General features: G+C 40.6%; 1 protein-coding gene across 3 annotated transcripts in view; it reads left to right on the top strand.

Moving 5' to 3' along the window:
* The first annotated feature begins 5666 nt into the window (after positions 1-5666).
* The window catches only part of itprid1 (ITPR interacting domain containing 1), a 35862-nt gene continuing 27264 nt past the window's right edge, over positions 5667-14264 (top strand). For 2 of the 3 annotated variants that reach the window (XM_082545767.1, XM_082545769.1), the window contains exons 1-6: positions 5667-5817; positions 5888-6017; positions 6393-6444; positions 8185-8222; positions 11046-11099; positions 12218-12266. In XM_082545767.1, coding sequence (XP_082401893.1) covers positions 5912-6017; positions 6393-6444; positions 8185-8222; positions 11046-11099; positions 12218-12266 — 299 coding nt within the window. In that variant the 5' untranslated portion in view covers positions 5667-5817; positions 5888-5911. Of the gene's footprint in view, positions 5818-5887; positions 6018-6392; positions 6445-8184; positions 8223-11045; positions 11100-11885; positions 12083-12217; positions 12267-14264 lie in introns of those variants that run through there. The other variant, XM_082545768.1, reaches the window with a different exon arrangement.

The following is a 14264-nucleotide window of genomic DNA, read 5'->3' as shown; positions in this document are numbered from 1 at the left end:
TGCATTTAAAGCAGTATGTGACTAATGTCAGATGTTACAGTGGTCATGCACTAAACACTGACGATAAACGTCTTCCCAGCTGTTCACATGCTCAGTACATTTAATGAACAATTTCCTCTTCCTACAATTTTTACATTACAAATTCAGCCCCAAAGGACATTGGTCCGTCTTTTTCACAGCAGATCTTCATGGACTGATGGAAAATGTTAAAGCTCTGATGTGAATTACAGTTAGAAGATGCAGAGTTTTCTCTGTTATTAAAGCAATGAATTGAACTTGTGATGCGTGAAGCTAGTCGCTGATAGAGGTTTCCAACAAGCTCCAGAGTCACAGGGTGACCAAAGCAGCAGGAAGCTGAATATTGCCAGGAGCATTTCAATAAGAAAGTACTCAGAGGCCCTCGTGGGATGTGGCTTAACAGCCAGTCAACAGGTGATTTGCATTTTATATCCGAATCACTTTGGGATGACTTGATATATCTTCCATGACCTCTGGACCCAGAAGACGCCATCCTGTTTCTGTGGTTGGCACTGTCCCACCTTTTGTTTTGGCAGGATTGTCGTGTGTAATCCTGTAAAGGTTTAGAGAAACACTGGGATACTTACTGTTATACATTTAAACTACTTCCTGTTTCAAAGCTCCAGTTTCCATCACACATCCACCCATCCATGCATTCATCTCATCATTCTTCTCTTCTGTTTTAACTTTTCAATTTTAAGCAAATGCCACACATGGAAGCTCTGCACTGTTTTCTTTTATTGCTTCTATTTTGTGATATAATTTTAATCTTGTGTCTTTGCCTTAGAAAAGCTCAGCTATTCTTTTTGTTGTTATAACAACTTAAATATTTATCCAAAAAAGGGGAAAAAAGTTTGCTTTGTCTTTGTTTATCATGGACTGGGAAACCCAGCAGTACTTTAACTACAGGGGAGTAAGAGCCTGGCTTCATTAGAGGGGTGGAAGTAATATCAATCATCCCACTGGTCTGGGATCAGATACAGCACCAGGTCATGTCAAGAACACCATGTCCTGATATTTCAAACTAATCAATAGATTATCAGTATTTGATCAATCGATCAATTTTATTTATATAGCACTAAAAACAACAACTGTTGACCAAAGTACTGAACAATAAAATAATCAGATAAAATTTAAAAGTTAAATAAAATGAAAGAAAATAATAAGAATAAAATAATGACAGACTCAGACAGAATTAAAAGCCAAAGAGTAAAAATGGGTCTTTAAACGAGTTTTAAAAGTATCCAGTGCTGGAGAGGTCCTGATATGTAGTTTATTCCACAGAGCAGTCACAGCAAAAGCCTGATCTCCTCTGTGTTTTAATCTGGACCTGGGGACAACTAGAAGCATTTGGTCCGCAGACCTCAAACATCTTGCTGGAGTATACCGATTTAAAAGATCAGAAAGATATATAGGAGCTAGTCCATGCAATGTTTTAAAGACAAGTGTCAAGATCGTGTAGCGAGGTGAGTATAGGGGATATGTGCTCTTGCTCCCACGTGCCAGTCAGAAGCCTTGCTGCAGCATTTTGAACCAGCTGTAGTCGGCCAATAGATGACGAGCTAACACCAGAGTAGAGGCTGTTGCAGAAGTCGAGGCGAGATGACTCACGGAAATCGCACGGCCCGTGACAATTCTGTTTATCACAGTCTTTGAGTTGATCTTCAGAGGAGCAAGCAGGTAGTTAACGGTTAAGTTCACATCAGGCCAAAGGCTTCCACCGCCAAGGACACACATAAATGAAATATGCTGATGATGGCCCCATGTACAAACAGGCTCTTAAAGTGCTCGGTGAGTTGTTCACATGGGGATAACACCACCTTGGTGGAGAGTTCATTCTGCAGTTTACTGAAAAGCCGCTACAGCGCCGGTGGAGGAGCTAAACTGGAGACCTGTCTGATGACTGATGGGGAAGGCAGCCAGAAGTGTGGTGCTACCAGAACATTCTGCAGGAAGTGCTGTTTGTGTTTATTTGTTTTATCTTTGTCTAACATTTAAATTTGTTTGATGATCTGAAATATTTAAGTGTTACATACCCCCCCCCACACACACACACACACACACACCGCTGTACATGCATGCCCCAAATAGCCTCCGTTCTCACACTGTGACCAACCTCTGACATACCACAGAAAGCGAGAGGTAATGAACTCAAGGCTGTGGCAGCTTTGAGCCTCTACAAGTCTTTCACAGATAACTATCACATTTGCTGCTCTTACACAAAGTACACAAGAGAAGACCCCTGTGTAAGTGCTAGTGGCTGTCACAGCGTGTGGCTGGAATGAATGACAGCAGAGATCCCACTGAGCCAACACAGCAGCAATAATGAACGTGGGACTCATTGAGCATATGAGCCTGTGAGAGCTGTCGGTCTGTAAAAAAGGACATAGTACAAGAAATCCCAATTTCAGTTCATTGATTTAAAACGAGGTAGCTGAAGAAAATGATCCACAGCGAGGTCATACCTAACAATAACAACAGAAACCCCCACTGGGCAGGAGGCTCCTTATTTTGGGCTCTTTCAGAACATATCTGAGAGTGAGAGCAGAACACAGGAGACACGAGGGTTTGCAATGAGGAAATGTATTAACAGTGAAGAGCTATTTACAGGCACAGTGTATTTACAAGGCAGGACGTGTATAGAAACGCAGAGCCAGGACGTTATCAGAAGCCAGACTGGGCGGCACGGAGAGAGACCGAGAGGCGGGATGCTGGGATGTAAACCAAAACTTCAGCCCCAATAAAGATGATCTCCACGGGTGAGCAGGCACACAGGCACTCCTGAAAGGACCATGCTCCGACACTAGACATGCGTCGCGCTGCTCCTTAAGAACGCTTCTGATGAATGCGTCTGGTGAAGAACAGGTGTGCCAGAGGCTCAGTGTAGCCCCGCCTACCTGTGCCAAAAAAGGAGACACAAAACCAGACAAAGACAAAAACAGCACACAACAATAATCGGGCTCCTAATAACATCATGTCCTTCTGTTTATTCAATGTGTGAGTGTTTTTCAGCTTTGAACGATGTCACTCAGCATAAGTAAATTCAGAGCCACCTGTAGCCCCTCTGCATGCACACACCACCCCAAACAACAACGGTGTTGTGCAAATTTCATTTTGTTTGACTATAACTAGCTTTCAGTAATAAATGCTAGTAATTAGTAATGTTAGTAACAAACGTAACTGTAATATTTAAGAATAATAACAATATAATAATGTTCTTACTAATAGCAGCAACAGTAATATTTACCATGACAGTGGACTTGTGCACTTCCATCTGTCAGGAGGCCTTTTAAAGTAGTTGCACATACAAAACCCCTGATATCATCTTGATGATATCATAATGATTTTGTTATTTATTAAATAAAATGTCATGTTGTTTCTCAGCCAGAAAATTGTGTAACAACAAAATGGTGTGCACACTTTTCCTTCTGTCAATCTTTGATCTGATTGGTTGGCTGCTAGCTGTCTCTTCGGGCCACAGATGATCCAAAAGGCCCATCTGGCAGCCTTCTCAGGGTGCTGATTAGTAATGGATACAGTCCACTGTATCCTTCCCACTGCCTATAACAACTCCCTTGGGTGTCTTGTACATGCCACCCACTTACAAGCTGGGCACATGGCAGGCCTTTCTGAGAAGCTTTCCCCCAATAACCACCGACACACATAAAAAGATAAATAACAAAAATGAAATAGTTTTCCCATAAAAAGCCTTGGTTGCTTCTCTTCAGGTTAGCCAGCTGCGATAAGTCAGAGCTCACACGGTTAACTTGACCCAGCAGCGGTTGAGTGCTTTGATATGACCCCCCAGGTGCGATCAGTGCATCATTTTTGTTTTCATTTCTTATTTTTTTGTAATGTTTTGATTGTATATTTTGTAATTTTTGTAAAGCCTCACGTAATTGTGGACCCTTGCACATCAGCTTTGTTTGTTTTTTTACATTTTCATTGAACTTAACCTGCTGTCTCTGGTTAAACAGCCGTGAGGCTGCAGCTGAAAGAATAAGAACGTAAACTGTCTTATAGAGCATACGTTTGCTCTCAAACACACCACTCATTTCCCTGTGTTGCTTTCAGTCTGTGCCTAACGTCTTCGTGGTGTGTGTCTCTCTCTTAACATATTGTAGTTTGTAAAATCAGTTGCTCTGCTGCTGATGACCGGTCTGATGCTACCAGTGTGTGTGAATGTGCACAGACAGACCAGGAAACCCTGAGCTGACTCGTTAGGTAACAGGTCTCGTGACCACTTACTCCAACTGCTGAAATGAGAGTAAACGAAGCCGTATGGGTATCCTGTAACTACTCTGTAGTAGAACCCTGTAAAAAGTATCCTTCATTAGGAAACACACAGAGATTAATTTACAGATTACTTTAGTTACCCTGAGACAGTTTACATGCTGTGTTTTATGGAAGGCAGCTTCATTCAGTCCTGCAGGTGGCTTGTTAGCTCAAGAATTATGTATGATTTAGATGTTTTGGTGACACCTAGTGGTAAAAAAAAGACATTAACTTAGGGTGTGATCAAAGGTTTCTAAGTGGAGTAAAGGCACCTGGAACTATCTGTAACGGTCATAATAAGAGTTTGTTCTTTACTGTCATCGCCGTAGGACACACTCAACATTGGTTTTTATGAAAGTCAAAGAAATATAAAAAAGGAAACAGTTTAGACTGATACTGTCTGTAATTGTCATTTTTTCCCGTTTCACACCAAAATCTGATGATATTCAAAAGCAGACTGTGAACATTTAATCTGGCTTCATGAAAGGCAGGAGTTACACAACCTCTCCACCAGGAAGAGGGAATGTCTGCGGGAATACAGCTCATGTCAGTATAACAAACCTTTTCACTATTTATTCCTGATTAATATGTTAACAGCATATAATTCAGATATATTTTTCTCTGGTAGTTTATCTGCTGTATGACTTGCGTGAACAAGCACAATAATCTTCAGGACTCGACTGTTACCACAGCAGACCCACATCAGTATCATTCTCTGTTTGAAGGCTGTGCACATGGATTTTCTGTGCTTCTCTTCACGGTTATCAGGAAAGGTACATTTTTGGACTGCATGCATCCTTTTAATTCCCTTTTCCTCTTTCTAACTTTAGGGCAGACATTACTCATAAAACTGCCCATAAAAGAAAATCACTTTGCATTTTAAAGTCAGCCTATCAGCTCTTCCTGCCTGCTGACGCCTGCTGCCATTAATGTTCATGCAAAGTGTCCCTGATAGGAAAGCCACTGTGCAGAGACAACCCGACATGCTACTTTAATGACCAAAACTTTCCTTTACCCCCCAAAAAAGAAAAACACAGAACAATACTTCAACTTCCTATCAGCAGGAAAATCTGAAACATTTTGTAAAATGATATTTACAGAGAACAAAAGCTTGTATTAGGACATGAACTCTGTAACCAGCAGAGGAAGTAATAAGTAATTAAAAAATGAACAAAACTCTGATGAGAGCGAGATCGTTTCACACAATTACATGTTTTTATAACACTCTTAGAATAAACCTTTACGACATATCCTGGGGAGGAGTACAAAGACATTTTCTTACATTTTCATGTGGATGTACGCAGGCACACACTGATAAAATAAGAGCAGGAAGTATTCAAAGGCATTAATCACTCAACCAGGAAACAGTATTTCCTTGTAGGGCTGAAAAGTCTAACCAGGTCATTTGCATGTCCGTCCTTTGCTCTGTCATGTTTACAGTGTGGGAAGAGAGCGCGATGAAAGCTGCTCTCTGTGTTGATCCAGTTATAGGCTCAACTGTCTTGGTGCCTGAAATTCACACTGGTAAGTCATGTGTACATCAGCCTATAATTCTGTATACTTCATACTGATGTTCTGAAGTTTCTCTCTGTAGTTGTCTCCGTCCTACCTTCCTTTCATGGCGTTTGAAGGAGCTGCGGCCAAAAGGGCCAAACTCGTTGCATCCAGGGTCCACTGGGGCAACACGGGCCCATGTGTTTCCATTATGGACCAGGACACTCACGGTATGGAAACTACATGCACTTACATACCAAAACTAAAGAATACTAGTTGTTTGCCAGTTTTCTTCTCGTTTGCTTAAAACCTCATGTTGCTAATATAAAGATAACTAAAGATGAATTACAATAATAGTTCCCCAGATCATGTTAGTGTTTTCATTACTTTTCTGACATGTGACCCTCAATACTTCCAACTTGTTTCCAAAAATAGCCACATGCTTCTTATTGTATTAGAAAGGATGTCTTTACTGTTAAAGTGTAAAATGACCATGTCAGTTCAACTGTTGCTGTTATGGTGCAATCTGTTAGTGGAAGCGTCCTGCTGCCGTCTCTTTGTGTTTACTGTTAGTGGTTTCTTTATAATTTGCTTGTCCACCGCAGGAAATCCAAGTCAGGACAGTGTTGGGAAGTGGCTCAGCACCAATGTCACTCAGTGAGTATCAAGGCATGAATACAGACTGCTTTGTCAGTGTAAACAGTTAGCAATCAACCTCTAAGATTACAAAATACCACTTCACTTATTTGCAGTTTTGTCACATTTGACCTTACCCAATATCATAGAAAAACGCATAATAGACACAGCATTTCATGCCTGCAGAAGTAGCATTAGCAGCAGGGAGAGATGATATCAGTAGTGAACAAAAACATGTGAAGGGTCCTCATTGTCAGAAACCATCAAGCTAAGGGACTGATATGTACATACATATAAATGTGATAATAATGTAATAATGCGTTCCCATTATTATGTTCATGATGGCTTGAACATATCTCCCTCTGCTGGCAACATACTGCAACTTCCGCAAGTGTGTCCATTTCATGTTGAGGAGAGGCACGGCGTGCCTGTTACACGCTTCGCCGTGATAACGCCGCGTACTTTGCGGTGAATTTTTCACACGCCTAGTTGGGAACTGTTAAGCCCAAAACACAATTATTTTTTTAAATTACTCGTCTAATGAGTGACTAAGCTAGGCAGCAAAATTAAGGGTTCAAATCAAACGTTTTGGAGTCTAGATTTTTATGGAAATGACTTTTTTCTTTTTAAATCAAATCTCAATTACCCAGAAAACCTGTGTTCACCTGGTCACACCCCCAGCTGCTTTGTAATGATTCACAGAAAGTATCCTGGACCTAGTTTTATATATAATGTTGAAACATGAACTACATCCTTGTATGGGAGAATGTATGTGAAGACCCACTTTACTGACTTGGCTTCATACTAATGCAAGAGGAAAGGTGATCATTGTAACCTTCTCTGGTTCGATGGCTTTATTAACTCACTGGTTCTATGATCACAAGCTGAAAGTTACAATGGCACTAGGGTCAGTAGTCGGTATACTGTCAGTTTAAGTTGCAACAACACCAACAGTTTTATGTGTTCTTCCAGTACAGACAGCTGGTCAGGTCTGAGGACTGTTTTTAATAGATGATGACTTTTCATTGGGGCATTAAATTAAACAAAGACAAAAGATGAACTAAGCCACACTGATCAATATGATTTTGAGATGTCACTTCCTAACATCATTGTTGTTTTGTTTTGCTGAGAACACATTTTAAGAAACACAAATGTTTCCTGTGGATAGTAGTCAGAATTTCATTTTGTGCGTCATAGTTTTTATTTGATTGATCATGAGAAACATCCTCAGGTGTACTCAAACTCTTGACTAAAGTAAAATAAGTAATAAACTATTTACTACTACTTAGTAAATAGTTTATTACTTCTGCTACTTTACTACTATTACAGGTATTTACTATTTAAAGAAATAGTAAATACCTGTATAATTGACCTCATTTTTGTCATATTTGTGGAGGAGATTGAGGATGAAGATGGAGCATACTGTTGCCACTCTTCACACACAGTACCCAATGTTTATAAAGGATGGTGCCCACGACAATAGTACCGTATCCTGCCCACATTATGTGTGCTTAAGTGGACTACTTAGGATGTAGTGACTTGGCTTTATTTTATGAATGAAATAAAAATATAAATAGTTTATTTTTAGCATGAAGACGAGCTGCAGGGATATTTTAAGAGCATGTTTAGAATATGGCAGGTGGTGATAGTAAACGTATCCCCATCCCGACTCAGCGTAATGATCTCAGAAGTGATGGAAACTTACCTCTGTGTGTGAGTACTCTGTTCCTCCTTCTCATAAAATGTGACCTGTGTTTGCAGGGAAGATGCAAAGCAAGAGCCACTGCAGGAAGACGCAGGTACGAACAATGGGAATCCTTCTGTTTCTCTTTTGCCTGTAAGCTCTTTCACGCCTTCACTCCGCCTCAGCTGTATATTGTTTTATTCTTTGTGTTAGTTTGTGCTACAGAGTGGTGAGTACTTTGTCTGTTTGGATTCGGTTGTTTCTGTAGTCATCTAGAGCCCTTTTAAATGAGGCAGAGAGCTCCGCCTGCAAATACGAGCAGAAAATGTTGGTTATTCTATCCTGTAGAGTAGACGCTGCAAATCCTTGATAGACGAAGCTGTCTGATCAATAGATGTTGTTCCTGCTGTACGTTTTTTATACAGTCTATTTTAGATGATCCAGTCTCAACATCATGTGCTGTTTAATGTTTTAATGAGTTGTTTTTATCCAAAACGGCTGCCACAGTCATCATTATGCTTTTTACTGAAGACTATAACTACATTTGAACTAAAACTGAAAATCTGGTGCTTTGGAAATTAAAAGCTGTTCCAACAACATGCACACATTTATGCATGTTGTTGTGGAGCAGTATGAATTATGTAAGCCTTCTTGCCTCACCCCATCCTGAGGCAAGCTTATTCAAACAGCATGCAAATAGTGGTTGAGAACACCATGGGAACAACAAATAGTCCTTATGCCTCTTTCCCGCTCCGGCTCCCTGAAGAAAAACATCCAGCTCGCTATTGTGTCTGTAATTCAAGGCACTGTTGCTTCTTTGTTACACGTGTTTAAATCAAAAGAACCCCACACTATTCTCTGTTTGACTATAACAAGTCACTCACAGTGATTCTGTGGATTTTACAGAATGATGAGTTTGGGCTACAATATCTAGAGAAGAAAATATAACTTTAAGAGAATAAAAACACTGGTGACTGGTCATTTGTGCCATTATTATTCAACAATCATGAATAAACACATGTTTCTTGAACATTTCTACGTACCTGCGCTGGAACCATGTATTTTAACATGGCGTTACAGATCTCAAATCAATGTGCTGTTCTGTCAGTGACAAACAGATGGTTTGTTCATGTCTGTGCTGCTTTTGGCCCATTAGCTTAGCATCTAATGTGTGAAAGGGAAAAGTAATAGACAAAGATCTTCTTCATTATTATTATTATTATTATTATTATTATTATTATTTATTATTAAATGAAAGTGAACAAAAAGTGAATGAAAAATATGCTAGAAGGCATGGTATACATGCAACAGCATAACCAAGTGGCTGGCATAGTTTCCAGTAACATTTGTGGTGGTTTTGGTCTGGAAGACCTGCGGTCCAAAGGAGATACGTCCCCAGGGGTGGTTGAGAATAACCAAGCTAAGCTCCCATGGGACTTTCAGATACAGACGGACAAAGTGCTAATGGCTAACCAACCAGACATACAAGATAAATTCACAGTTACAAGCAGAGAAGGAAGGTCGTAATCATAGATGTAGCTATACATGGTGATAGCAAGATCAGGGAGAAGGAAGACAAGGAACTCAAGAAATACCAAGGTCTGAGAGAGGATCTTGAGAAGAGGTTGAGAGTAACAGTGGCAATAGTGGTCCCTGTGGTAATCAGAGCACTCTGGGCAGGGACTCCCAAACTGGGTGAGCGGCTCCAGCAGATCTCAGTAATGACATCTGAGATCTCTGTCCTAGGAACACAAAGATACTGCGCACACTGTCGTACTGTTCAAAAGTGCTACAAGGAAGGAACAGTGGTGAACAAGCGAAAGGGTCATTTAATTAGCCAAGACTAATTAAAGAGCAAAGGCTGGTCCGTACACAACGGACAAGTTACTATAGCAGCTCAAACTGATGAAAGACAGAAGGTGACCTCATCTGATGAAACACTTTTTCTTTTCGTGGAAACGTTTGTAAAAGACATGGCACCAGGATGCACTATGGGAAGACAACTAGCTGGTGGAGTCAGTGTGATGTTTATGTGTGGCTGGGAGTCCTTGGCTTCAACCATCCATGTGGAGGTTTCTTTGCCACGTACCACTTACCTGAGCATTGTTGCACTATTCCATGGAAACTGTATTCCTGTATTCAGCAGGTCACTGTGCCCTGCCACAAAGCAGAAATGAGCCTCAATCCATGGAGGCTACAGCCCACAATTCACAGGACTGAAAGGATCTGTTGCTAACATGTTAGCATCAGATACCTCTGCACACCTTCAGGGGTCAGTCCATGCCTCACTGGGTCAGGTCTGTGTAGCTGAAGGGGGACCCAATATTAGGCACATGGTCATGATGTTATGCCTGATGACTGCAACATAGTTTCAGTTGTACGGTACACTTACATATACCATGTTCAATTTCAAACAAAAGTTACATTTAAATGACAATTAACCCTCTATATTCAGGAGGAAAAATGAACCTTTGAGCTTGACAGAAATAGTGATGTGATTCATAGTGCCACATGGAAAACATATAATTGTAAGATTCTTTCCATTTTGACCTGGCCCTGTAAAATGCTTACTGTAGAGATGTAGACATCTTTGTGATTTCATGTTCCAGTCAGTGAAACGGCATACTTTCATCTAAGTGTATCTGCTTTGGCTGAAACAGAAAATGGAAACTGCATTTACACTTTTTGCACTTTTCTAAATGTCTAAATGACCATCAAAGACATTCTTACTGTAAACACCTGATCTACCTCCCATTAATGGCCAATTAAAATCACCAGTTAACCTTCCATGTCTTTGGACTGTGGGAGGAAGCCAAAGTGGATGCTTGTATAGCACTTTCTCCTGGGATTGTCTGTAAATCTTGCACAGGCCCTGACACTGTTGATGCACACTGCCGTAGTATTTTCTGGTTCTCACAATGCTGTATCTTCCCTTTAGGGCCTCTGCAGAGGAACCCCAGCAGTGACGATGACTTGGCGCTGGGTGTAGAAGGTAAATAGTGTCATTTCCTGGACTTGTAAGGCAACATCATCAGCAGGGATTCCTTACAAGCAAACAGAGCTCGCAGTTTAGGAAAATAAGTCACTGCTTAATCTTTCAGTGTATATCTTTCAACACCAGCAGAAAGTTGCCAGAATATCTTGTGTATTTATACTGAGGACAGAGTTGCTGTGTTGACACTTCACCACAACTATCTCAGTGTTTAGCTCATAGAAATCAGGACAGACTTCTTCGAGTACAGATTTCACCGTTTTCAAGTTTAGTCACAAACATGAACTACAGTCATCACAAACCAATCTGACATTTGATGTACCAGGATATAAAAAGGGTCATTTATTTGCTGCCAAGTCTTAAAATGAGGAAACCTGAGAGAAGCTATAGGAATGACATCATCATCATGTATTGACTTTTTTCACACACTGCTTTTTGGCTTCATGTGTGTTAGATAAACAATGACACGGTGGAATATGTAGCGTGTTGTTGCCCATCTGAGGTAAGACTGCACACATGGTTTTCTATTACACACTGATTTTTAAACCCATGTCCTGTACTTTCTTTTTACTATGTGTGTTTGCACTGCTGTCTTGGTCTGCGGCTCATTTGCTGATGACCTGTCAATCAAAGGTCAGGAAGTTGGCTTACTCGTATAATTATCATCATCAACATGGTTTATTCAGTATAACATTAAACAAACAACTAAGCTCATAAAATCACCATGAACGGGTTTACTGAGGCTTCAAAGCAACGAAGCTGAGGACATAATGATCACAGAGCTACAGACCACCTTTGGCCTGAGCATTACAACAAAGCACACACATGGAAATGACTGTTTCTGGACTCCCAGTCTGGGAGAGGGAGGCAGGGGCAAGTGCCAAAGCTTAAACATCCTCCAGAAGAAAAAAGGGTGGGAGGGTGAGGGACAGAGAAACACTTTCCTAATATAGCTCAGGGACTTTGACAGCAGACCTTTACAGGTTGTACCGACTTTCAACGAGCAGCAAATGTGTTGTTTCTGCCTTCCTGATGTTTCTGTCTGTGTTTCTGTCATTATAGCTCCACATGCTCCATTTGCTTTGCTATTTGGCTAACACGACCTTTCTTCCCTGCAGCGTCTTTATACGCCAAACAAGGAGTGAAGACGGTCCAGGAGTTTCTGCGGTAAGGAGATCGCTCTTCTTCACCATGTTTCTGTCAGTCATACAGAACCACACAGACAGCAGTACAGAGGGAGTCTGTTGTGACACAGCACAGAGCTCCACTTAAATGTATTTACAGAAGAATAGCTCATAATCAACCCGCATAGACGGATGAGTTTGTTGTTATCAGTGAAGGTGGTTTGAATATGAAAGTGCTGATCGTTTTAAATCAAGGACTAACTATTGATGATGCTTTTAGAGGTTGGATCAAATTTAATATGGTGAAATTTAAGGTGGGAATTAATCGAGGTATGTGCCAACATTGAATTTCTCAATGAACAATATGTTAGGGTGCACAATGGCAACAGTAAGATGTTTATTATAGTTCAGAGGAGTTTCCAAATCTGACTATAACCGACATGGTGGCATGGTAATTAGCTCTGCTGCCTCACAGCAAGAAGGCTCTGAGTCCGGCTGTTTCTGTGTGGAGTTTGCATGTTCTCCCCATGTGTGGGTCTTCCACAGTCCAAAGACATGCAGTGTTGAATCTAAATTGCCCATAGGTGTGCATGGTTGTCTGTCTCGCTGTGTTAGGCCAGCCTGTGCAGGGTGTACCCCGCCTCTCGCCCAATGCTAGCTGGGACAGGCTCCAGCCCCCCTCAGCCCTGACAAGGAGAATGGATGGATCTATAACCTGCTAAAAACTATAAAACTATTAAATTAAAAAAAAAGAAAGAAGCAAAGACTTTCAGGGTTTAACTCAGCGCCAGGGAGAGGCTGCTACAAACACATATTACATAACTTTCAGTTGAAGCAGACTATAAGATATTACACATCCTTATATTAAGCAGAGCTAAGTGGTGAGTGAGTGCCACTTCAAAACTGTGCTTCATTAGAATTAATAAAACATGTTACAGTGATACCAGCGCCTAAAACTACAAATATAGTTGCACAACTACAAGTAATATTTACTAGGCAAATGAGCTCACACTCCCCCTCTGCAAAGCACATAGTTTGCATAGAAAGTAAAAGGATCATGGAAAAGCTATTAGGATGCTTGACAGCTGTACAATAAATATGAATCAGCCAAGAGCAAAGGGGTCAAAGACAACAGGCTCAATCGGGCAGTGATCACCAAAGACCAGCAGAAGATGTGAGTGCACAATTAAACGTGTCTTTTCTCTTTTCTTTCTCTTTTTTTAGTCTTGATTAGCAGGTCTGGAAAGATTGTGTGCTTTTGGCAGCTTAAAATATCAGATCTAATATGGTTTAAATACCCAAACACTGTACTCTAATGTAACTTGAATGTTTACAAATAAGCATAATAAATAAAATAACACTAAATGTAGGTATCTATCATAGCGTTTGAGCCTTTAAAGAATATAATGGGATTTCTGGTTTGGGTTGCATGCGCACATATATAGAAGGAGATACGAGATAAAAAGCTGGTCACTCTGATGAGCTACAGGTCACTTCATTTAACATCGGTAAGAAAGAAGCTAGGCCATTAAATATAATGCAATAATCCACACATGACAGGTGTCATTGTCTCTGGCTCTCAACTTCAAACCACCTGGTTACTAATGAATATGTAACTGAATGACTTCATCTATGAAAGCTTTTTAAACTAGAGCTGCACCATCGTCGCTAATTCAGATTTGAACCTGTCCAATCAAGTTTTGCAGAGTCTGATTTCCTTTCTACAAAGTATAACTGACAGCATATGCAAATAAAAGCTCTTCAACAGAAAAAGGTTTCATAATAAAATGACTTATTAAACTTTATACTCTCTTTTAAACAGCAATAAGTTACAGTATCTTATCTCACATACAGTGCTCTGCTGTACTTCTATTTTATTTTAATTTTTTGTATACTTGATTAATCCCCTGTAGGGAAATGACACTGTGCATTTAACCCATTCACTCAGTGAGGCAGCCACCAATCCAGCCCCCGGGGAGCAGTGTGTGGGGACGGTGCCTTGCTCAGGGGTATCTCAGGGTAGCCATTGATCGTGGTGTGA

The sequence above is a fragment of the Aulonocara stuartgranti genome, assembly GCF_965226115.1.
Source record: "Aulonocara stuartgranti genome assembly, chromosome: 9".
Classification (NCBI taxonomy): Eukaryota; Metazoa; Chordata; class Actinopteri; order Cichliformes; family Cichlidae; genus Aulonocara; species Aulonocara stuartgranti.
The sequence above is the reverse complement of the archived record's forward strand: the minus strand, read 5'-3'. Positions and strand labels throughout refer to the sequence as shown.